Consider the following 25,558-nt stretch of genomic DNA (forward strand, 5'->3'; position numbering starts at 1 on the left):
TGTATTGTACAACACTTCAGTTTAACTTAGGCCCTAAGGGCTAATAAAAATCAAAAACGAATTACAGTGATAATGGGTTCGAGCCGTTCGAGGTATAAATAGACAATAAAATAATATAATTATTATACTTATTTTTGAAAATGTGATTGTGTCGTTTGTGATACAATATTATGTGTATACTATAGTTAATAGAGACCATCGAAAGCGGCTGCATACGAATTGCGTCTCCGATATAAAAACTACAATTAATAACGTGAACGAAATAACGCGATTTGATTATATCAAATATAATAATATTTAATATTGCTATATAGCTATTGACAGTCCCAAGTCTGTATAAAAAGGGAAGGAAAATAATGTATTTACATAGAACGTAATTTGCGAGACGGAGACAACACATGCAGATTTGACATCCTCTTATGTCACTGATAAAGTTATATTTTTAAAATTAGCGCGAAAAAAAATTTAATAACACGATCGTAGGTAGAAATATTATAGTTAAAACTAACTTAAATCTAACCAATACATATAAGTCGCATGTATACTACATTTTTACCTATTAAATTAGTAGAACGAATTAACTATTATAAGTTGAAATATTTTATTTTATTTAACTGTTGAATATAGTTGTCTAAAATTGTTCTCATACGTATGCAACTATTGTTATTGTTATGGGTTTTTCGTATTGTTACTTGTCCGTGTCTCCGCCGTTATCACCATAACGTCCATATACACCTAATGAAATAATGCAATCGTACAGCTACAAGTTTAGCCACGAGCCCACGACATTACTGCATAAGTGCGTTTTAATTGCAATTTTTTCAACAATAAGACATTACAATTTTTAATAATATTTGATCTCGATGAAAGAACGAGAAATCAATGATGGTACGGTAAATATTTTCGTAGGCATTCGTAGAACAAATGAAACACAAATACAGTGAAAACTCTTTACAGCGATAAACTCTATGCAACGCAAACATTAGATAACAACGGTTGGTTTCTACATGGGCGCGTATCGTACGCGCGCGTTTTTAGTTTACACTGATCGAGTTCATACGCGCCACACCGGCGAGGGAAACGCGCGCATGTATTTAACCTATGTAACCGAAAACGCGCGCGTACGATACGCGCCCATGTGAAGCGGACCCGAGGTCACATAACCCATTAGTCGATCCATTCTCTATAACGTATAGTCTGTACTCTGTCTGTAACGAAACAATGTTGTATGTTTCATAGCACAATTTACTTGTCAAGTATTATAAATTATAGAAATAATCGGCAAAAATGCGGCCATTTCCAAGAACTATTGCATTCTTTCGTTATCTACTTTTAATATCGTAACAATATCATTATTATCGATACCGAATATATTCATTTTACCGTCGACGTAATTTCTAACAAACATTTTGTTTGTTTTCTTAAACCCTGTCTACTACGAAAATTCTCTCCGACGAAAGAAACCCGTCGGTCTCTTCAGATTCGCCATAAAGAGTTTTCACTGTATGAACAAAACAAAAAAAAAAAAACAAAAAAACGAACGAATAAATAACCTTCTAGTCACAGGGATCCCCCAACAAGTCGTTTTTCGTAATATTATTTTTGTGATATTTAAACGTGTTCTCCCGAGTACCCGTGGCTACAGAACTCGCATCGATTACGTAACATGACTGATCTATACGCGTATAAACGCATAACGTACCCGTATACCTATTGTGGTATGCGAAATTATGCATAATAGCAATATGTGGTTTAGATGTGTTATTTTTTTTTTTTGAAGTTAAACTTCTTTACGCAGGGTAGTGAGGAAAAAAAAAGCGAACGGGCGGCCGTACGAACGCAAACACGGACATGTCGTTGTGCGCAGCCGCGGATTGTCGTAGCTGTATTTTGTAAACATGGGTTGTGTCGTTAAGCGACAGTAATTTTGGTTGGGTTATTAAACAAAGAATACTCAACAATAATATTAATGAGATAAATATTTAGATAAAAACGGAATGATCGTCCGAGATGATTTCATACGGTCGTCGGGGCGGCGGTGCGAAGCGTATCAGTACGTCATATACATAATATCACATAATAATAATAATATTACGTATTATAATTTCTTTTCTTTCTCTATTATCCTCATTACCCCATTCTATCCATGCCTTACTTTCTTTTTCACTCACTCAGTGAGTACCGTTCAAAAGAAGTTTAACTTCCCGCGCGCGTACTGGTAACACACACACACACATACACGAGTTTTTTTTTTTGTTATCGCCCGTGGTAATGAACAGAAGAACGCGTTTTCGTTGGAATCTCGTCGTACGCAGGTATGTATACAGAATGCAACCGTACACAGTTTTGACGAGTCGACGGGCGCCTGCATAAGATATTCTAGAACACGGCGCATATATACGCGTATACACACATCGATACGGTATATGTTGTACGCAGGTGCCTGGACACAGTGTACAAGGTAAAATCTGACCCTCCAAAAACACCGTACACATCGGAGTAGTCCGAAATGAATGTTTTTGGGAAACTAGCGTTGACGATGTTCTTTTACCTTGTTTTTCTATCGAATGGGTAATGGATTTACCCAAGTGGGCCGTCGTTTAAGTGACGGCGCGAAGAAGAGCTGGCATTCCTCGGAGCACCTGCGCGCCACGCCGGCGCCGAATCCTGTTGCTGTACGCATACATACACACACACACACACACACACACACACTCAAAGCCTGTGTACGTTTACTGCGCCTACTGCCGCGGTTATACGCATATGTTTATACCGACACGTCTCGATCAACGCGTAGAGCCGACGCCAGTCGCGTTATTTACATATCTGTGGACACTGACGCCGCGGGCACGGCAACGGGTCGACGGTCGCGCGGGGTAGTAACGCGACCGGTTTCCAAGCAAAACTCATTATATCTTACGTTGGGGTGTGTCTCCGGGTGTCGGCTCGACGCCAACGTCCTGCGGATAATCGGCGTCTACCTCCGCTGTCGTCCCCCTCGCACTTGCCCGCACATTTCGTATAACATTGTGACGTAACACAGTGAACGGACAAAAAAAACCGATGTCTCGGGTGTCCCTATGGGGTGGGTACAGTTTGTCGTGTATACAAATGACCTGGGACGTCGGACGTGCTCGTGCGGTCCGCCCGCGACGTGTACGGCGGCCTGTTGTATTGTGCTGGTGTGCGTTGTCCGACGGCCGGAATTCGACCGGAAAAACCGTTCAAACCGTTCGAAATAAACGCGGTCTAAAACAATACCGTACACCGCAATTAGCTCACGTACCGTTCGATATCGGCGTTTGTGGCCTTGTGCTTTTTCTCCATTTTATACGTATCGGCAAAATTACTATCGGCAACAACGAAAATATGTGTCGACGATTTTTTTTTTCACAGCTATATCACACTCGATGATACAGGTGACGGTTTTCTCCGGTATTACGCGTGCGGACCGAGTTATTTGTCAAAAATCGATAGGGATTCATTAATTTCTCAGCCCAATTCGAAGACATCGACACCGCGGGTCAATATTGTCGTATTTTTATGACGAACATTTAATACGATAAAGGCGGTTGTACAGAAATATTTATACGTACAATGTTTGGTACAACGTTCGCTCTAAGCGCGTTTTTCAAAGATTAACAATTAATGTCAACACCACAACACCTGTTGAACGATTTTTATTTTCCGTCGTTTCGCGGACACGTTTGACATTTTAATTTGTGTAACGACATTTATTCTTACTTCTTAGTGATCTGGTCGATAAGGATGAACCTGTAGCAGGTAATGATTTTGTTCATTACATATGATTAATATAAATTCCATAGTACATATTTTTGCTTTGTTCGTATAGCAATACGTTTGGGGCCGTTTGAACCACACAATAAATTTACATGTTATATTAATTTAATTTATTTTTATTTAAAAAAGTATACGAATAGTTTGATATTACCTATAACGATTAACACTGATATATAATTTTGTCTAGTAAAGAATACGAATAGGTAATGAAATCTTAATAGCGTTTGATTATTTATATTGAACAATAGGTATGTATAATTCCTACTAACTATACATTTCTCGTAACCGTATTATTTTTTAGTTTTTTGATAGTTTTACAGAAATTCTGTTTTAATTAAACGTCGCGTCGTATAATTCAATTAGCGATTTTACAGATTACTGTTTTAATTTAATTATAATTTTAACTTACTAAGGAGGTGTGTATGCGTAAACGTATAGTGCATAGTGATGATAAGAAAATATGATACACTGTGCAAATTTTAGCTGTGTGATTAAAGAATGATAACAATAAAAAACATTGCATAATATTGTATAACAATCGAAATATCGAATTGATTGTTTGAGATATTCAATGCAAATATTTATTCTTTTGATCTATCTACACTCGTTCTAGATCGATATAAAAGTATAATATCAGTATTGAGTATGTAATATCATGTATAGTATGCATTGAGAACTAATTGTAAGCCTTCTCTATTTTTTTAAAAGACATTTTATGTTTTATTTAATTTTAAATATTTCAAAAATGATATAAGAAATAACGCTATAGGTTAAAGGTTAAAGAATATTGCGATATTATTTATCATGCGGTTCTTAAAAAATAATAAAACCATTAAGAATTAACTTAAATTTCTCAGTAAACCATAAATGTCCTATATCTGCCACCGCAATGTGACACAAAGACATAAGAACATCGTAAACAAATATTTTGGACAACAAATTACAAAAAGATTGTTGATTATTGGATTAGCCGTGGAATAGTGAAACAATTTAGATGAATCAAATTAAAATATATTTTTTAACGTTAGGTACTTAAGGATGACAATTTTTTGAAATGCAATTTTACGGTCATGGCATGTAGTCAAAAATTTCCAAACCCTTTCTATATCATTGGCAATGACGATAGTCGATAATTTATGATAGATGGCATTCTATTATTGTAATATTTGTATACATGTGGTGAGTGTTTGCCCGACGCCGCCGCTTCTGCTCAAATGGCCAATTATATGCGCATCTACATATTATGCAGTCTAATATCGAAAATGCGGCACTAGTTAATAAAATATTAAAAGTACAGCATTTTTGCGATAAAAAAAATGATATATAATTAGTAGTATTACAATAATTTTTTGTCGCTTACAAACAAAACGTGAGACGATTTTTCTTTTATTCCAATTTGCTCGGCGCACATCATGGTAATATTTTTTTTTTACGAGTGCGCGTTTGTTAAACATTATTTGTGTATAATATGAAAAAAACCAAAAACCAATTTGTCTATGCACCAATTCGTGCGAACTTGAATTATTAAAAACTGTTAACAATATTTAGAAATTAATTAAATGCAATATAATAATATTAATAATAGTAATTTCAACTATATGAACAAACATAATATTATATAAGAACGAACGGGCCATTTTTAACTCAATACAATATACGTTTATACGACACTTGACAGAATAAAAAATAATATATTATATGATTCAATTCAGTAATATAAAAACTATTAATATTACAATAATTTTAGCGTTCTACAAAAAAAGGCTCAAATGAATAAAATAATGATTTATCAATCATTCAAATCAAATTTACACCTTATAAATAATAATATAATAATAAAAAATGTTTGTCAGCCTTTTACATTTTAACAGCTAGCACGTCTAAACAGACACAACACAAATTAACAAAAGACGGAGGGCCGGACTATACTTCATATAAATAATTTACAACCATGGTTGTTTGCAATATATTATAAAAGAAAAAGAAAAAGGAAAGGGTAATATGTTAATTTTAGCGAGTTAAAAACATTGAAGACATGAAAATACGATTTTTTTAAACGTTTAAAATTCAAGTGTTGAAAAAATGACGAATATTGCCAATAATTTTTTTATTTAAAATCGTATAAAATGTTTAATTTTTAAAGATAAGGTTTAAAAATGTAATACAAGGTTTCTTATAAATATTTTATACTGTAACCAAAATACCTATAAAAAAAAAAAATCTATAGTCAGATTTATTTTATCGACTTTTAAGGTTTAAGTTTAAATTACTGATTTGGTGCTTGTAGATGTATAGAAATCGATTTTTTGTGACAATGAACAGTGGACACTGAAGGTATAACCGATGCGATCTTATTATTGTTTAGGTATGTGAATTCGCAATTTTTCTGTTATTATTATTATTATGTTGATTTATTTGTATTGTGATGAATTTTACATATTTTCTGTAATTAGGTATTGATAATTAGTTTTAAAATTTTCATCTATCAACTGAAAGGGTTTAGCTATAGATATATAAATTATGTTAGTATATGCAATGTTTTCGCTATAATTATTATGTAATACTGGATTACTAAAGGTTGCATATATTTTTTATCGACATTTTCAGTTATTGATTAATGATTATTATTCTCATGAAAAATTGAGACGGTTGATCGTTCATGTTTTTTTTAAATTTATTTATTTTATAATTGTTACTTAGTTAAGATCAAAGTGATCACAAACAATAATATAATTCATATAATAGGTAATATATAACTCAACTGTTTTTTAAAAAATACTAAAAATTTTAAATAGAGTTAAGTTTGAGTTAGTTTGTTATGCTTTTTTTTTAAAATACTGTTTCTAATGCATAGAAACCACAATCTCCGTTATATTAATTTGTATTATACATATTATTATATGCTATTGAAAGAGGGTCGTTTTTTCGTCGTTTTTCGTGAATTTAGAGTTTTAGACCAATAAGTTGAAATATAAATATAATTCATTTGTTACTATAGTAATTAAACAATACAAATAAATCAAAAATCCATTTCCTACATAACCTAGAAAAGAGAATAAGGAATTCAAATATGGTTTTAAAATTGAACTTTTGGTACTGGCTATTTTTCTTCTGCTTTTTGAAATTTTAATGTAAAAACTTTTTTATTGTAAAATTTAGTGACGCGAGACTGCGCGTATGTACCTTACTGATTACCAAGAATGTTAGCCGCAGTTCACTTTTAATATTACATAAAGCGTTCGGGAAACGCTATGGAAGTAAATGTAACTAAGTCTAATTTTTTTTTACATTTCATTGAAAGTGTTCTTTAGTCGAAAACTCTACTCGAAGTTTATAATAAAAAAAAAACAATATAGTTTAATAAGCATTTAATGTCTAAATGTTGACGAGTAAAATAACAATTTTTTATCATACAATTTTCTTATTTTGTTGTGAATAAATAATGAAGCGACCAATGTATACGCGAGTGGATACTAAAAAACGCACAGGTCGATGATTTTTTTGGAAAGGCGTTTTATGCTATTTTTTTGGAGATCAAATCGTCCCCAGTATGTTATACATTCATCGAAAATAATTTTTACAGTTATTAGTATAATTAAATATTGTTTTAGTGTAAATAGTACATTGATGAGAATTTTATTTTATCTCGATTTTTTGTACATTTTTTATTTACTTATTCAGTGATGATATTTATAATGCTATACCTATAATTTAATATTTAATAAGACTGATAGGATTTTTATTAAAATATTACAATGTAAATCTATAGCTTATTTGTAAAAGGCGGTTCACGTGCAATGTAAATATATAGTTTATTTATAAAAGGTGGTTCACATTCTTATAAGATTTTTCTTTATGTAAAAGTGTAATAGTTGTGAGAATAGATTATTTAATATTACGTATAAACTATAACATTATTATATTATAAAAACTGTGTAATGGAGACCCTGAATAAAACGGAAAACTATCTAATACCGATTTTTTCTATAGTCTCGGCCGGCGTTCGTCATAACCGCACATTTTACATCGTTCAATGCCGCACGTATTTATTCTGTTGTTAAAAATGGAAAGGTCGATAGTTCAAAACCGCACACATTTAATTCACAGTTAAAATAATCGAATTGCACTTATTTTAGTCGAATTTCACTTGGGTTTAAAAAAGGTAATAGTCGAACTGCACTCGGGTAAAAAGCAGGTAGAGGTAGTGGTCGACTGCACTTGTGCTTTAAAAGTATTTCAGTAAAATTATCATGCATATAAATGATTTAAATCATTTTCCTATGTAAATTAAGTAGTTCTTCATGGTTTTGTTTAAACACACCAAAAAATAACTGTAGAACATTCGTCTAGATATAGTTTTAAAGACAACGCCTTTTAACACCATCATTTACATTTTTTTTTTTTTTTTTTGTAAAATGTATTTTTGATACACAATTAAGTCACAGCCTCATTCACTTTAATAATTTTACAATAATTTCATCATATTTACACAGCGATATAAAAGTGTGTGCTAATTGTAGTTTATATATAGGTCTAAATAGCATATAGCGTATAAAATATAAGTATTAATCTTATATTTGTATTGATTACAATTTATTATCCAGTTAGGTTAGACTTTTTGTCGATTTTTGGGCGACAATAATTATCTGCGTTATCTAAATAGCATTAACGAATTAATATATAATGTTATTAAATAGATAGCCCGTAGCGTTACACGTTCGACTCATAACAAATTCCCACGTTTTTTCTATTTTAACACTTTTTTTGAACGAGCGCAGTTCAACCACTACCTGATTTTTACCCGAGTGCAGTTTGACCATTACCTTTTTTTCTATCTAAGCGCAATTCGACTATTTTTTTGTAGGTAATAAGTACAATTCGATTATCTCGTAAACGATATAATATTATTTTATACGTTATTAATATATATCAATGTGTATGGTATTAAACGGTTTGATTTTGGGTAAATCTGAGTGATTCAGGAATATAAGTGTGCGGTTTTGAACGAAGACCATTTTTTGAAAGTGTGTGGTTATGAACGACACCCGGTCCCGGCATATTCTTAAAGTTTTATATAGACATTAAACCTTAATAAAACGGAACGGTTTTGTTGGTCCTATGCGAGTAAAATCCTCGCATTTGGTTATATAACCTACTTTAAACTGTTTGTAAAATAGCAGGAAATATTAAATTAGTGATATTACTTATATACATGAATAAATATTTTGATAACTTAATCTTTATTTTTTTTGAATTTATTTGTTTAATAGTAATAGAAACTGACATCGGTTGGACATAATAAAATATGTTAATGCAATTTCATTTCCAAATTTATTAACTCATTGGTCTGCCACTAAGCAGTACAGGTTGAATAATACAAAAGAAACGAATTCAACGGTAGAAATATTAAAGGAATGGAAAAATTATTTTGATCTATTAGGTTATAAACTTGTGAGTTAAAAATATTTATTAAAAATATTTAAATTTTTAAAATTTATTGTATTTTATGATTTAGGTTGATATTGATTTCAATGGATTGCATCAATCGTCAATTATTCCAGATTTATGTGAAGAATTTACAAAATCGTACAATAATATTCTACAAATAGTAGAACAATACATAAAAGATGATGATGGTAAATTGTTGCTTCAACAACTCAAAACAACAGATGATATTACACAAACTAATACAAATACTCAATTGTATTATATCATTCTATAAATTAATTCAAACTGTTAGTTTTTATTTAGATAGTAAAGACTGTACACTTTTTCATTGTTCATTGTTTGTACCAACATCACGTAAAGTTACAAAAGATGACAGTGGAAAGTATAATGTGACTAAATACTCTAAAAAGGATTTACAAAACAGTTTTATTTATTCACTATTTATTAGGTTTAAAAAATAAAAATTTATCAATACAGCCTTTTATCATAGTAATTGATACACCACTAAAACCCGATCAAATTTTAATCTACTTTAATTCAATAAAATATAAAGTTTTTATATTGCCCGTGCAATTGATAAATTTAATGTTTTCAAATTCTTCATTTGTTTAACTTGCAATATCTTTTGTAATCATGTGCAGTTTGGATGTTTATACAACAAATATTTTTATAATATATCTACTAAATATGATACATCACACCAATTAGTAACTCAAGTGTTGCACTGTTTAAATATAATAAAATAATTCAATCATATTATATTCATTAAATCTAATAGGTGTATTAGAGTAATTTTATGTATGTATTATATTATTTAGGTAATTAATATTTTTATCTATAATTTTGTTTAAAATGCATTATATTTAGGTGCCTAATATCTATCTAAAGTATTACATTATTTTGTTTATAATCTTTTTTTTTATAAAATTTCTTAAGATTTTTCATCTTAAAACATCTTCCATCTTTTTTTTAAGTTTTGAATTATTATAATTATCTGTAATTGGACAATCTATATTACTATATCATAATGAATAATTTTACATTAATATGTAAACACATTTACTGGTTACCTATATATGAAAATATCCTGGTTTCATCTCATAACCAATATGTAATATGTTATTAGTTTTATAACTTTAATATTATATAAAATAAAATATATTTTTTTTTTTTTTTTTAGTTACCTGACTTCTACCGTGTAAGAACTAATATACGTACCTTTTTTCGTGTAGGAACTTACATACATAGGTGTGCGTACGGAGTGTTCCGGATGTGCCTGCAGGGCACTCCCCGACATATAATTGGGGCCCTAAAATTTAAGTCCTATAGCATATATATATATGGGTCTGTATTTTAACTAATGCTATTAGAATAAAAATGGTATTTTTTCTAAAATATGTGGTAATAAAAAATTATGTTTCGAGATAAAAAAAATAATACAACGTAAAATATTTTAAATTTTCGTGGTAAAACTTATTATGATTATGTCATTGACTACAAAAGTAAAAAATAATAAACAAATATTGCAATTTTATTATCTTGAAAATAGATTTTAGATCCATAACTATCTAATGAAATATTGTATAACTTGGTACTAATGGTACTAGTAATACCACTGATTAATATGTGATATAATATAAGTAATGTTTATTCGTGCATTATAATTTATTAAAATATGTACATGTCTTGTTAAGAAAGGGTCCGAAAAAATTGTTGGCACCCTCGAAATTTAGGTCTGAGGACGCCTATACTTATACATTATATATGTAGGAATTAACGTATATGTAATTATTTACCTGTTACTCTCGTGTAGGAACTTACGATTTCCCATTTTCCCATAAACTTAAAGCCCATATTACACCATTGATATATATAATATGGTATACCTTTATAGTTTATAGTATATATTTTCAATTATTTATCTTAAGTCAGTGATGTTTACGTTGAGCGAATCATGTCTGTTGGCCAATAACTCTAAATTATTTTATTATATATTATAATTATATTGCTATTAGTAATACGATAGGTATAACTATTTTTTAACAAAAATAAAATCACATCTAATAATATTATAAATATAATATATTATAATTTATCATTGTTATTTCATATTATATTTCTAGTTGTTATTAACTTTTAAATTGGTAGTAATGTACCTACTACCGACCTTAGGCACACCGTATATTTACACCGATTATGGGTTTATGGCTTGTGGTATGATTACTAATCTATATTTAAACAATGTAGTTTGTAAATATACTTCATATTATAAATATTTTAAAAATTTCAGCTTGTACCTAATGTAAATAATAGTATACACATGCAGTAGTGATTAGTGAACATACATTTAAAGTCCCTATCAATAAATCTTTGGAATTCTATATATAATAACTAAACTCATTATTTAAGATCTAAATACCTAATTTGGTCAAAATTTACTTCAATTCCATAAAAATTAAAAAATTTTGCTTTTATGATTTTAAAGTTTTTTATCTATACAAAAAAAAATGGGAAGCTGTGGGTACTGCTCTGTATAGTAGATCAGGGGGTATATCCCAAGTGCGTCCCGTTTTTTATTTTCAAACTTTTTAATATAGAATTTTAGATTGTTTATGTTGAAATTTTGTTTTAGGCGTAATAGTTGGTCCGTGCCCATTCAAATTTACAACTATAATAATTTATATATGTGCTTAATTTTTACAACTATGATTGTGGAGCACTGGAAATGGTGGAGAAATTGCATTTAATTTTAACTTCGATAATAATTGCAGTGTACCTCTAAATTAATTGAAAAATGTGACCTTTTTTCTTGGGATGCACTCGGGTGATACCTTATTTAGGACGCACTTGGAACATTAAAAAAGGTAATTTCGGGACGAACTCGAGAAATTTACAATATTTTTTTTATAGAGGTATTATCTTTTTATCGCATACACGAATTCCAATAGTCTTATTTGTAAAGAAATCCATTAAAAACAAGTAGATCATTATTTCGTTATTTTTTATACATTCCAACGACATTTATATTCGTTATAGTTTTGTAAGTATCTCGACAATATATATATATATATATATATAAATATTGTCATGATACCAATAATATCATAGGATAAAATAATAATGCTATAGTTTATAACATTATAAGTAATATTAAATATTCTATTCTCACAACTAATAAAAAAAAATCTTATAAGAATGTGAAACGCCTTTTACAAATACTATATATTTACATTGTATGAGAACCACCTTTTACAAATAAGCTATATATTTACTTTGTAATATTTTAATCAAAATCCTATCTGTCTTATTAAATATTAAATTATTTGAAACATTAGAAATATCATCACTGAATAAGTAAATAACAAATGTACAAAGTATCGAGATAAAATATAATTCACATCAATGTACTATTTACACTAAAACAATTTTTAATTATACTAATAACTGTACAAATTGTTTTCAATAAATGTGTAACATACTAGGGACGCTTTGACCTCCAAGAAATAGCATAAAATCGCCTCTCCAAAAAAACATTTTTAGTATCTACTCGCGTATTCATACGTGATAGGTGTATAATGTATATACTGTGATTGTGATGGTGAATTTTCATTAAAAATACTCATTTCCGTGTGGATCACTTGTTGCTATTTTTCATATGGTAATGTATGTTAAGCTATTTAATAAGATCGATTTTATTACGCTATAAAAATTATATTATTTATTAAGATATTAGAACTTAAAATTACATTCATGATTGTATAGTTTAAGACCGATAGTATTTGTTCACTATGTTAAGGGCCGATTTCACCAAAAATGCAATTAACGCGATTACAGTAATCACGATTAAAAATTTATCGTGATTAATCTAAAAGTTTATTATTATAGAAAATGTATGTGGTAATATTAATATTTATCAATTAGTTGAATTAATTATTCGTATATATTACATATTACATACATAAATTTTTTATTAATGGTTAATTGGCCCGGATAATCAACTCTAAGTTTTTGAATACATTTTGTTATAATAATTAAATATGAATTATAATAAATGGAATGTTTCCAGCTGACATATTGACTCAACCTACCGTATTACCATTAGTAAAATTAATTACCTTAATAGCTTAACCAGAAAAAAAAAAATTCATGAAATAAACTTATAATGATATACTTACGGTAGAATAGTTAATATTTCGCATTTATTCTTATTGATATGTATTGTTATACTCGTATATAATATACATTGTTCGCATATAAATTATACATATTTTATTTTTATTTTTGAATAAAATAAATATGTTGACAAAAATATTATGTTACCATACAAATAATATAAAATATAAATAATACAAATAATCGATATCAATGAAAATCTGTAGGTTAAGTATTATATAATATAATAGCTTCTAGTTGAGCGGTGATTGCGATATAAACAGAAATTCGATAAATAAAAATAATTGTGATTTTGAAGTCGTTAATTTTTATTTTTACATTTCATTAGTGCTGTTACATGGATCCTTAATGTAATAATATAAATTCTAATAAATTAATAAAAATATAAAATTAAAATTAAAATGCCTTAGAGAAGGTGTGTATTTATTATTTACTCCCAACTTAAAAGTAGAATTTTCGTTAGTCCAGTTTTTATTATTTGTTTTAAATATAGGCAACAGACTGTTTGTATAATATTGAATTTTGTTGTTAAAATAATTTTACCATTTTATAGTCGGTAAAACTAAAAACAATAAATTAATTTTCGGACGGTCACCCATCGATAAAAATTTTACGAGTATTTTATAATGATTAACCTTTAAAACGATAATGTTATTTTAGATAAATGTATACGTTATTAATATAATTTATACGTCAATGTGTGTGGTTTTGAACGATGACCTTTTTTTCCGTCTTAAAAGTACGTAACATATCAAATTTACCTGCAGCAGATCACGTTTAGCTTCATTAGTTTAAAAGTTAGAGTGAAATAGCGAATTAACCTATTATGAAAGTTGATGGTATGAACATTATCTGTGTTTGAATGTTATTTTTTTACGATTATTATGTTTTTAAGTGAGATGAGCATTTTTAATTTACGCTATGTTATATACGCATAACTTGCTAAAAAATTGAACTATAAAAGTAAGATAATGTTTTTACCATCAAGTTTCATAAAGGGTCCTTTCACTCTAATTTTTAAACTAACGGTGCTTAAACGTGATCCGCTGAGCGTAAATTTGCTATGTTGCGTACTTGTAAGACGGAGACAACACTGCGGGTGTTGTGGCCTCTTAAACTTTAATTCGTATGCCGTCTATCGGCCTGTTTGCCTCCAATAACGAGATCTAAATATAAACCAAATAATGCATTGAAATGTTGCTGTATAGAGAGCAATGGACTTGGTAAAAATAAAAACAATCCCAAATTTATCATTAAATTTTCTCAATTAAAATATATAATATAAAAATGTATTAAATTGTCTTAAAAATGTAAGCAAGTAATATTATTAAGTTATTTAAATTTTGTTTTTAAAATGAGGTAAATTTTTTTGGTACAATTGTTTTGTATACTTCATACGAATATTTTTAGCGAGTACACGAGTACGTATAATATATGATTTCGGTATTTTCGATATTATCAATATATCTTATATTTTTGGTGTACATTATACATTTTAAATTTAAAAATACGATATACCGTCGATATACAGTGCTCGATAGTAATATCGTACGTCCTACATGTTAGGTAAAAAATAAAAAAAAATAATACGTAACAATCAACATGCATAATTTATTCAATATACTAAATAGATAACAAAATTAATAATTGTTGTTTTTGAAATAAAAAATCGTAAAATAAATTCGTGTACTTATACTAGAGACTTAGAGGAACTCAAGTTGGTATACGTATACCGGTATTACCAAAGCAGTTTGGAAATTTAGCTGTTTGTAAATTTTTTTTTGACGGGAGCCGTTTTGGAATAAGCAAACAATGGACGGGAGCCGTTTGGGATGCGCCGATATTAAGTATAGTAATATTTGTTATACTTATAGTCCGTTCATACACACTACAATGCTATTTACAATATTTTGTTTAGATAATCTGAACAATATGAATAACACTGCAGACTATTATACTATAATGATAATTTCTGGATTTTCAAAAATTTTATAGACATTCCTTTGTTTGTTCTATATTTATAATTCTCTATTGTTCCTCTTTTTATATTTTTATTCGTAAATTATTTTTTTGTTCTCGGGGTGGAGGTTTACCACTTGTATCTACACAACTGCAAGTCTAAAAATACTAATATAATTTAATTTTTATCTTTTTTAGTGTATGGTATTAAATTACTGTAATGTACGCAAATGGATATTTGAAGCATGAGTTAAATTAAACATAAATAAAAAAATGTCTGTGACATTATTTTAGGATAATATTGCGTAAAAGAGAAAACATTTTTTATTATAGATTATATATGAACGATACAATACGAAATTATATGTGTAGTATTTTGAATCTCATCTTCCTATAGATGAATATTTTAAAAAAAAAGATAGGTAAAATTAATATATTGTTATTCTTGTTTATATGCTTGAAGTCTACTTAATATCATAAACGTATATATAGAGAGCGTTTATTATACTAATTTTGTTTATTCACATATATTTCTTATGAAAGGTTAGTAAATTTAGTATCACCACGAAACAATAGAACGTGAAAAAATTAAGAAAGTTTAGACAGTAAAAAGTAAAAAAAAAATCTTTTATTAAAATATTATAATAAATAATAAGATGCTCCGTCGTGCCTGTATGTGTTTGTTTGGTTGATTAGTGGGTGGGTAGAAGGGATGGCAAACTGGTGGGTAGACGGTAGTGCAGTTCACCCAATAGGATTGTCGTTCGTTCGATACTCGGCAATGCGAACCACTTTCATAACCACCAACATCAGTTAGTCGATATCTATTCTACGCGCCTCTACCACTATCAGCCACAAATTCGGATAATGTACTACGGATTGTAAAAGGGCACGCCGTCGGTCTTTCCGACTTGTCATACTAACGCATCGTCAAACAGTAGTGATTAAAATATCACTGGATAAGTATTTTGACGTTAAATGATTCAATCGTATGATAGCCGTTGGAGGGTGAGAATCTGATTATTTAACAAAACATCTTATCGGTGAGTACCAAATGTTCACTTGAAACAAATGAATATGATTTTACTAATAAGTTATATAACGTTATGTTATTCTTCGCTCGTTGGGTTAAATGAACTACATACGTGACATAGTTTATTATTTCAATTTTTTCCTTCTTCGTACTACAGTATATATATTATGTATTTACTTAAACTTGCTCGAGTTAATGTGTGATAGGTGATTAGTCATGACCTACCGGAATCGGAATGATTATCCGTTGTGTATAGCTAATTCGAACGGTTTGGAACTCGCTGGGGTTTGTGGACCAGTATAGCTTTAGCTATCTGACCATTGAGTTTAAAAGGGACTGGAGGTCAACCTACTATAATAAATATAATGGGGCTAGGTCATTTTTATAACGAGTATATCTTAGGCTTTAGTTGATAGATAAATCATACCGTATAAATCTATGAAGCATTATTTCCATACACAATTGTTTGTTTCTAAAAATGCATTATAGGTTCTCACGAGCTATATTGGACTTAGCATAAATGTAATTTTCATTTTAAAATTTTGTAATTTCAAATACCTACCTAATTTTAATTTTTATATTATGTCACGAAATAATTAATTTTACTACTTTTATTTGATATTTATATTTATAAAAAATTTTTTTTTTGTAATTTTCAATATACTAATACTTACATTTTTTTAATATTTACATTTTTGGATTTTTTATTCCATATTTTCAGAAAAATTGATACATCCAATGTACATATATTGATTTTTTTATTACAATAAAATCCGTTCCCTAGTTATAAATGATTATTAGTGTGAGTGAAATGTAATACAGGTACCGGCCGGAGCCGCAGACGGATGCCACTACACGTACGCGAATACACATGTCAATAATAATACGATAACAATAAAAATTCACAAATTTTACGACAACTTACTTATTGATTTGACAAAATTAAAGTTAGTCAACATTGTCCGATCTTGATTTTAAAAAAGATATTTAAATTCAGTAGAAAAATGTATGTAGATCGTATGATAATCTTAATTATGATTCGAAAAATTTATATTATCAAGTTTTTATTAATATTTTATTATAATACAAGATTTAATTTTTAATAATTACTGATCTATAGACAATTTTCTGCCTAGTGAAATTTTTTTTTTCTGAACCAATATCGGACATTTTAAATTAACTTTGATTTTATCAAAATTTAAAGTCTTTTGAAAAGAATAAAGTTAACAAAATAACGAAAATTAAACAAGTAGATATATAATCACTATAGCGCGGGCTTATAAAAAAATATTTTTTGAACATTTAATTAACATACTATACTTAAAAAAATTACGGAACTCTACTATAGATACTTATCTACTTTTCGTTACTTTCATCATCTTATTGATTATTAATCTAATATATTATAAGGTCATATTTGGGAAAACCGTTTATACCTACATTCTACATGTATATCTATTAATTTATTTTGATAGTAATCGAAACTATAAAAATATAATAGGTACTTTTTCTTTATATTATAATGGACATTTCAAAAATGTCTAATAAACAAAAAAATTATCCAAGTGAAAAAATGAAATATGCAATTAAAATTGTAAATCCCTTAAAATAGAAAAATGTCGAAATATGCAAAAAAATGCACTAAAAATGTTTCATTATTTAAATCGTTATGTCATGAAACAAATTTTGTACTCACTTAATATATCATGATATACGATCAACCAGAATAAATATGCAAATTTCATACAAATCCGCACTCTATAGTAATAACTAATAAACCTACATATTAATATATGTATTTATTAGTTATTAATTACACATTTTGTAAAATGATTTCAGTTTAAAATTGGTAGAATGAGTTTCTCGATATTCATAAAACTGTTGATTTGTTTGTTGGTATTCTTACCATCGTGCTGTAAAGGATTTAATGATCCTTGTAAGACTCAAGATCATCACGTTCTTAAATTGTGTGAAACAGGTATATATAATAATTTAAGCTTTAATTTTGATTTTACCTTTACAAATTGGTTACAACGATATTTATAGTTTCAGCGAAAAAATATAAAAACTGGTACAGAAATCTCAAAATCTACGAAATAGAAGAAGAAATCCATAAAAATGTCGAAAGAATTCAACAAATTCGTCTTGCTGAGGATACTTTAATACCGGAAATTAATGATCATTTGAAAATTGAAAGCAGTCCAATTCGTGGACAACTGATCGATTCTCAGCCTTCCAAAGACGGAATTTCAGGATATCGGAATGCTGAACTTCTAATTGCGGTTACACGCAGTATAAAGAATACACATTGTATAAAGTAAAAAACAAAATAAATATCTTAATGACAAAACAATAAAATAATAAATATTTAATTATAATATATGCATAAACTAAATTATAATTTCAGGCACGGGATTAGTGACAGACAGTGTGCCAGAGATTTATCGAACGTGAATCTAAAAAAGACATCTCTGAGTGAAATGTGTTTTTCTGAGTATTACAACCTAACCGAGTGCACCGGGAGGAACTTGACGTTTCGTAGTGCTGATGGTTCTTGTAACAACTTAAGACGCACCTACTTGGGAAAGGCAACCACAGCTTATAAGCGTTTGATGTTTCCAGCTTACACAGATGGTAATATGTCTTAATTGTTTTTATTTTACTCGTAAACTTGTAATCTTTATATGTATATAATTTTTCTATTAAAAATTTAAGGTCTTCATCTAGCGCTTGTTCTTCAAGCACGTACTATGTGCTGTAAATACATACCTGTATCACGTATCATAATTTACATTCATGCGGACCTAATGCTATTGTTTAATCGATTGTTCATACAGGTATTAAAGATATTTCGGAAGAACTGCCCAATCCTAGAAAAATTAGTATGGGTCTTGTCGGCCACGAGCAGTCAGCTGACGACTTAAAATCAATGGCAATGGCGTATTGGGGGATTTTCATTGGCCACGATCTATCACGCACGGCAGTTTCTAGCATGGGTAGGATAAAACACACACACACACACACACACACACTGATTGTAATTATTGAATTATTGTATGCGTATGTATACGAAATCCATAGGGACTAATAACACATTCGTGAGATGTTGCAATAACAACGGATCGCTGCATATTAAAGTGAATGAATACGTTAAGTCGTGCAATCCCATAACTATCCCGGATGATGACGAATTTTATAGACCAAAATTGCAATCGTGCATGAACTACGTGCGTTCAGTGCCGGCGATGCGTCCGGATTGCACATTTGGACCCATGGAACAAGTAACAGTCTTCAGCCATATTATATAATAACCGTATCGATAAAATTTTATATTTTTATTATAAAATTAAAATTAGGTAAATAATTACACGCAATGAAGCTAATTTGAATAAGGACTTTGATGGTGGCTAGAATAGACCAAGTCCCAAGTCCCTTTAAAAACGTATACATCATAAAATCATGTATTTTAAGTAAATAATAATAACATTTTTTTTTTTATTTCGCAGTTCTGAAATTATTTGCGTAATAGTATTGTTGTATTAAAGTTACATTGTAACGTCAGTTATTAATAAAACGTTATAATAATAGTATTCTAATAAATGTTAAATAATATTAATTTTGCGTAAATTCATAAAAATAATAAATAAATAATGAAAAATATAATAAATTAAAATAATAGCTTGTAAATATTACTTATGGTTATGATATAACTATATAAATTTAATAAATTTAAATATTTAGTTCATTTGTCAATAACCATCTCTTTATAAATAATAAGTTATCAGACAGTTATCATAGTAATTAGACGATGTATTTATATTTGGAATAATTATAATTACAATTTTAGATATATATGATATGTATTACATTTTTTGTGTAATGTGTAATAACACTATAATAACTAATAATTTTAATATAATATTTTATAGTATTGCTTTACAATACCTATACAGTTAATATTTTAGTTTCGTATTTATTTTCGTCGTAATTTTCTTAAAAACTTATCCTTATGGTCAATACATGTTGCATTATCTTTCTAATACGTGTCAGTGAATGTATACAAGTAATGATATCATAAAAGAAATTAAACTTATTATGCAGTTATTATATAGTCAATCTAATATTATTTAATAAATAAATATTTATAATATCTCCATAAACATTATATTTTTATTTTCAACTGTTATATTGGATAAAAGGTCTTGAAGTTGTTCTAAAAATCAATTATTCGGAGATCTGTAGATTGAAACAATGCAATAATGCAATAAACATTACTTGTGTAATGTAATATTTGTTTTTTAAAATTAGTTTCAATCAAACAAAACTATTAACTTCTTTATATGAAAATAACAATCGTTTATTATAAAAATTATAACTCCATTATTTTTTTTCTAGATTATTAAATAATATAGGTATGAATTAATTGATAATTATTTAAAAATAGCTACTTATTTTAGATTCAAATATACCTATCGTCATTTTTTTCGTGAAAAATTTATCGTGTGATTAGTATTAGTCTAAAAACCAAAATTACGGGATAATTTTATATATAATATATATTTATTATACGTATTCGTGCAGTCTTAGATATGATGTGATATAAATGACATTTAGGAGATCACTGAAATTTGATGAGTTATTTTTAATTTCTTTATCCTAATACATAATGTAAATAATTGTACACTTTGATTAATTTATGTTTTTTTTTTACGTTTGTGATAATAATTAAAAAAGTGAAACAGTTTACATAAAATAGAGTGCGTCGGGTGGTGCAAATATTTCTAGCAGTCGAGTGTCGAGAACTAACGGTGCAAATTCACAAAAATCATAGAAAATAACAAATTTAGAAATTCTTGTCGATTAATAATTAAAACGTTTATGTTTTGTAGATGAACCAAGCTACTCATTATTTAGACGGGTCGATGATATACGGTTCGTCGGTAGAACAGACGATGGCATTGAGGACCATGAAGGGCGGTTCATTGAACATGGAGAAGTTTGTGTTACCTATCCCGCCCGGAGAAGAGTACAAATACTCATACTTCAAGAACCAAACCGTAATAGATCCACCATTTCAAACCTTGTCTTACATGCCGGTGGGATCGGAGGCGTGTCAGTATGGCAATGGCACGTGCTACAAGGCCGGCGACACCCGGGCAAACTCACTTCCCCAACTGACGGTCTTGTACACGTTGTGGGCTAGGCAACACAACGAATTCGCGAGAGAATTAGAACGGCACAACAAGCACTGGGACGACGAACGGATTTTCCAAGAGTCCAGGAAATTGGTGGTGGCGTGCATACAGCACATCACATACAACGAGTGGCTGCCAACGCTGCTTGGCGGAAACTACACTAGTAAAAACGGGCTGGATATGGTGAACGATTGGTTCTACGATACGTACGACGAGACCGTCGACCCGGCAGTGAGCAACAGCTTCGCGACCGCGATACTGCCGTTCGCCAATTCCATGTTAAGCGACAACATCAGGTTCGTACACACCGGAATACCGGATATGATATTATTATTATTATTATTATTATTGTGATTGATGTATGGTTAGAAATGGCTATTTCGGGATGATGATTTTAAAAACAGTTCTGAACAATTGTTGTTGTTCAAAAATATTTCTTTGCGGGCATATAATATACTTAAGACTTTAGAGTGTTTACACCAATGTGAGCAATAATACGAAGTTATTTTAATTCAACCTAGTGAATCCGTTATCGGCTTTTGATTTTTAAACGGTGACCTATATATAGTTTTAAATATTTTCTTAAATTATACATATACTGCGAGTATAATATGACAATATAACGTACTGACTATTGAACGAATAAAATATAAATTATGTTATTTAAGTATCTATATTCTATAAGCATTTAATTTTAGTTAAGTTTCAAATTTACGAATGTAAGGAAGTACACATTGCCAACTAAATGCCCTCTTATCAATAATTTCTACATACAAATGTAAGGTGAAACGTAATATTATACAAAAACACTACCATCATTAGAAAAAAGTAAAAAGCACTTCTTTATTTCGTTTTAACACATTTATGTATTATTTAGAAGTAAATATAATTGTCCATCTCAAATTTGATTATTAAATACATAATAATGTATTGAGATACTACGTGTTTTGGATAAAAAAAATCATATAATTTACTATTTAGTAACATACTTATTACGATGCTAGTTCTTATTTGTGTGCGTGTTTTTGTCAAGTTTATACTCGGAAAATCGACAGATCAACGGAAGTTTTTCGCTAAAGGAACATTACAACCGGCCGATGTACATAGTGAAGAACTACACGGATGAACTCATCAGAGGACTAACTACACAGAATGCACAAAAAGTCGATATGCTGTTTACCCAAACGGTAGGTTTAAGGTTTTACGTTATCAACAAGTGTACACCAAAGCGCTCGTTTTGAAATGGTGTACGAACACGCTGTTTGCTTTAAAAAAGTGTTACATCAGTGTACACTTTTTTCACACCGACCCAAGAGCAGGTGTAGCCGGTGTAAGTGTAGATCGTTATAATTTTTCATCAGTGGACAGAAATCAGTTGTTAAAATTGAAAAATTTATTAGCTGATTAATCTTCACCAAAAACGTTTGTTTTGAACACAGATATCTGATATACAGATATCTGATCACACCTCTTACACATTACCCAGACACTACACTATTAGTGTACAATTTTTTTCCAAACAAACAAATCTGTGTTGTAATGTTTTGTAACATTAGTTACCCGTTTTAATTTTTTATAGTTAACAAATTACTTGTACAGTACACATCCAGATGATTTGTTTGGAATGGACTTTATCAGTTTGGCTATACAACGAAGCCGAGATCACGGTATTCCTAACTATAACAAATTTAGAAAATATTGTGGACTAAAAGAAATAGCAAATATACAAGATTTGTCCCAGATCATGATGGAAGGAGTGAGTAAAAAAAAAAAAAATAGAGTCATTTAGTAATACTTTATCCGCCGTACTGATTATTTTCGTTCTGTGTGTTTTTTATAGTCAGTTGATAAATTAATAAAACAATACAAAACTTGGAACCATATAGATTTATTGATTGGTGCATTGCTAGAAAAGCACGCAGAAGGCGCAATGGTTGGCCCAACAATGAGATGTATGATTAGAGATCAGTTTGTAAGAACTAGAGCTGGAGATAGATATTTTTATGACTTACCAAATGTATTCCCAGAAAGTTAGTATTACTGTATTATTTTTAACAAAATTAATTTTATTCTAAATGATCTTTTTTTTTAAATTTAAGATCAACTGGAGCAAATCAAAAGTTATAAGCTTGCCACGTTATTTTGTCACCAAGGCAATAATATAACAAGGATGCAGAATCAAGCATTTTTGATACCTTCTTCAGCTAATGAGTTGAAAAATTGTAATTTAATTAAAGACTTAGGTATCAGTCCATGGTTAGAGCTGGCTGTTAAAACGGAACAACGACCTTAAACCTAATACAAATCATTGGCATATTTATTTATAATTTATTAATTTTTAAAAACAATAATATTAGTATTTAATATTTATTAGTAAATAAGTTTATAAGTTTTATATTTAATAATCAATTAACATTAATTAACCATTAGTTCAATTTTTTTGCTTTACATAGGTATGTAATATTTTTATAATATATTTTTTTAAATATATTTAAAGAATAAATTTACAATAATTATTATTATCATATTTAATTAAAAATTACTGCTAGAAAAATGATTCTTACATAAAAATGTATTTCATTTATTTTTTTAAAGTAATGGTCAATGTGTAATCATTATTTTTGCATTTTTTACTCATAAATGCCTTTATTTTATTTTATTTTTTTGTATTTAATTATCATATTTATCATCATAGTTTTATATGCAGGGTGTACCAGGATTATTTAACGAATATAGTAACATTTGAAATGGAAGTTTATTAAATAGTCTTGTTACACCTTATATATTTATGATACAAATCAATAAAAGCTTTTAAATAAGTCTCTTTGTTGATGTTATTCTTATATTTACCTTTAATAGGTAGGTAAGCGTATCAGTTAGATGTACCTATCTATTGATAACGTTATTTAGTGTTTATCAAAGTAGGTATCTATCTATAAATTAAAATGTATTTTTGATGAATAATTAATTTAAGATTATTTGTCAATAAATGATATTTTTATACATTTTAAGTGCTATCAAGTTCATGCTTCTTTAAAATTTGAACCTTACTTATAAATTACAGTAAAGTAAATAATATTTTTATAATTTTTCAAGTTATTCATAAAAAATGAAAGGTGTTTGAGCCAATAAATATTATTTTATAAATTCTTATAATTATTTTGAGGTACAAATGTTGTCGCAGCACAAACGATTAATAGTTTTAATAAGTAACCTTTCTCCATTGGGTCTAATAGAATATCTATTTGTTATATGACATAAATATGTAATAGTAAATATTTAATAAAATGCAAATATTTGTTTCTTGGTGGACTGTATGTTTGTATAATATGATAAAAGAATCGACTGTCTTAGCCATGCCATGACAATACAATATACAGACAGCTGCTTTAGTCAAGCAATAATATTATAATGTAAATCAATTATACGTATAATTAGTCAATGAGGTTATGGTATTGTGTGGTGCCGGTATCTCTAATTAAATAATTTTAAATACAAAAAAAATAACAAGTGTAATCTCACGTATACAGTACACACACAGCAGTGTCACTAGACCACATAACTTAGAACTTACAATTCACAATGTACAGACAAATAACAGGGATGTCGCCAAGACAGGAACGCTATGCGTGATACTACTGTTATAAAGGAATCAAACACATGTTGAATTCACACACTAAGGTAAGCTAATAATTGCTGTCTGTTGACCACCCCAAAACCATTTGAACATATCCCGAACAATTATTGTTGTCCATTTTTTATTCTATCTGCAGTGAATATAAAATTGAATATATGTATATTTTTTTAATTTTTAAAATATAATGTTCCTCTATAATCTACACAAAAAAATAAACAATTAATAAATAGGTTCAAAACAAATGAGTATAATTGGTAGGATTGAAGTACAGAAACTGACCAATGACCAGTAATATGACTCTCAAGCAATAAT

General features: G+C 28.8%; 1 protein-coding gene and 1 pseudogene across 1 annotated transcript; both read left to right on the forward strand.

The window, feature by feature from the left end:
• Nucleotides 1-1,898: 1,898 nt before the first annotated feature.
• LOC113559718 lies at nucleotides 1,899-9,995 on the forward strand (annotated as a pseudogene).
• A 6,635-nt stretch (nucleotides 9,996-16,630) lies between these two features.
• Nucleotides 16,631-23,902, forward strand: LOC113559720 (peroxidase-like). Its single transcript, XM_026965462.1, has 11 exons — nucleotides 16,631-16,699; nucleotides 18,254-18,350; nucleotides 18,467-18,731; nucleotides 18,822-19,048; nucleotides 19,252-19,410; nucleotides 19,496-19,695; nucleotides 21,304-21,905; nucleotides 22,643-22,796; nucleotides 23,189-23,365; nucleotides 23,450-23,639; nucleotides 23,709-23,902. Exons 1-11 carry the CDS (start codon nucleotides 16,631-16,633, stop codon nucleotides 23,900-23,902), a joined length of 2,334 nt encoding a protein of 777 aa, XP_026821263.1.
• Nucleotides 23,903-25,558: the final 1,656 nt, after the last annotated feature.

The sequence above is a fragment of the Rhopalosiphum maidis genome, chromosome 3 (genome assembly GCF_003676215.2).
Source record: "Rhopalosiphum maidis isolate BTI-1 chromosome 3, ASM367621v3, whole genome shotgun sequence".
Taxonomy (NCBI): domain Eukaryota; kingdom Metazoa; phylum Arthropoda; class Insecta; order Hemiptera; family Aphididae; genus Rhopalosiphum; species Rhopalosiphum maidis.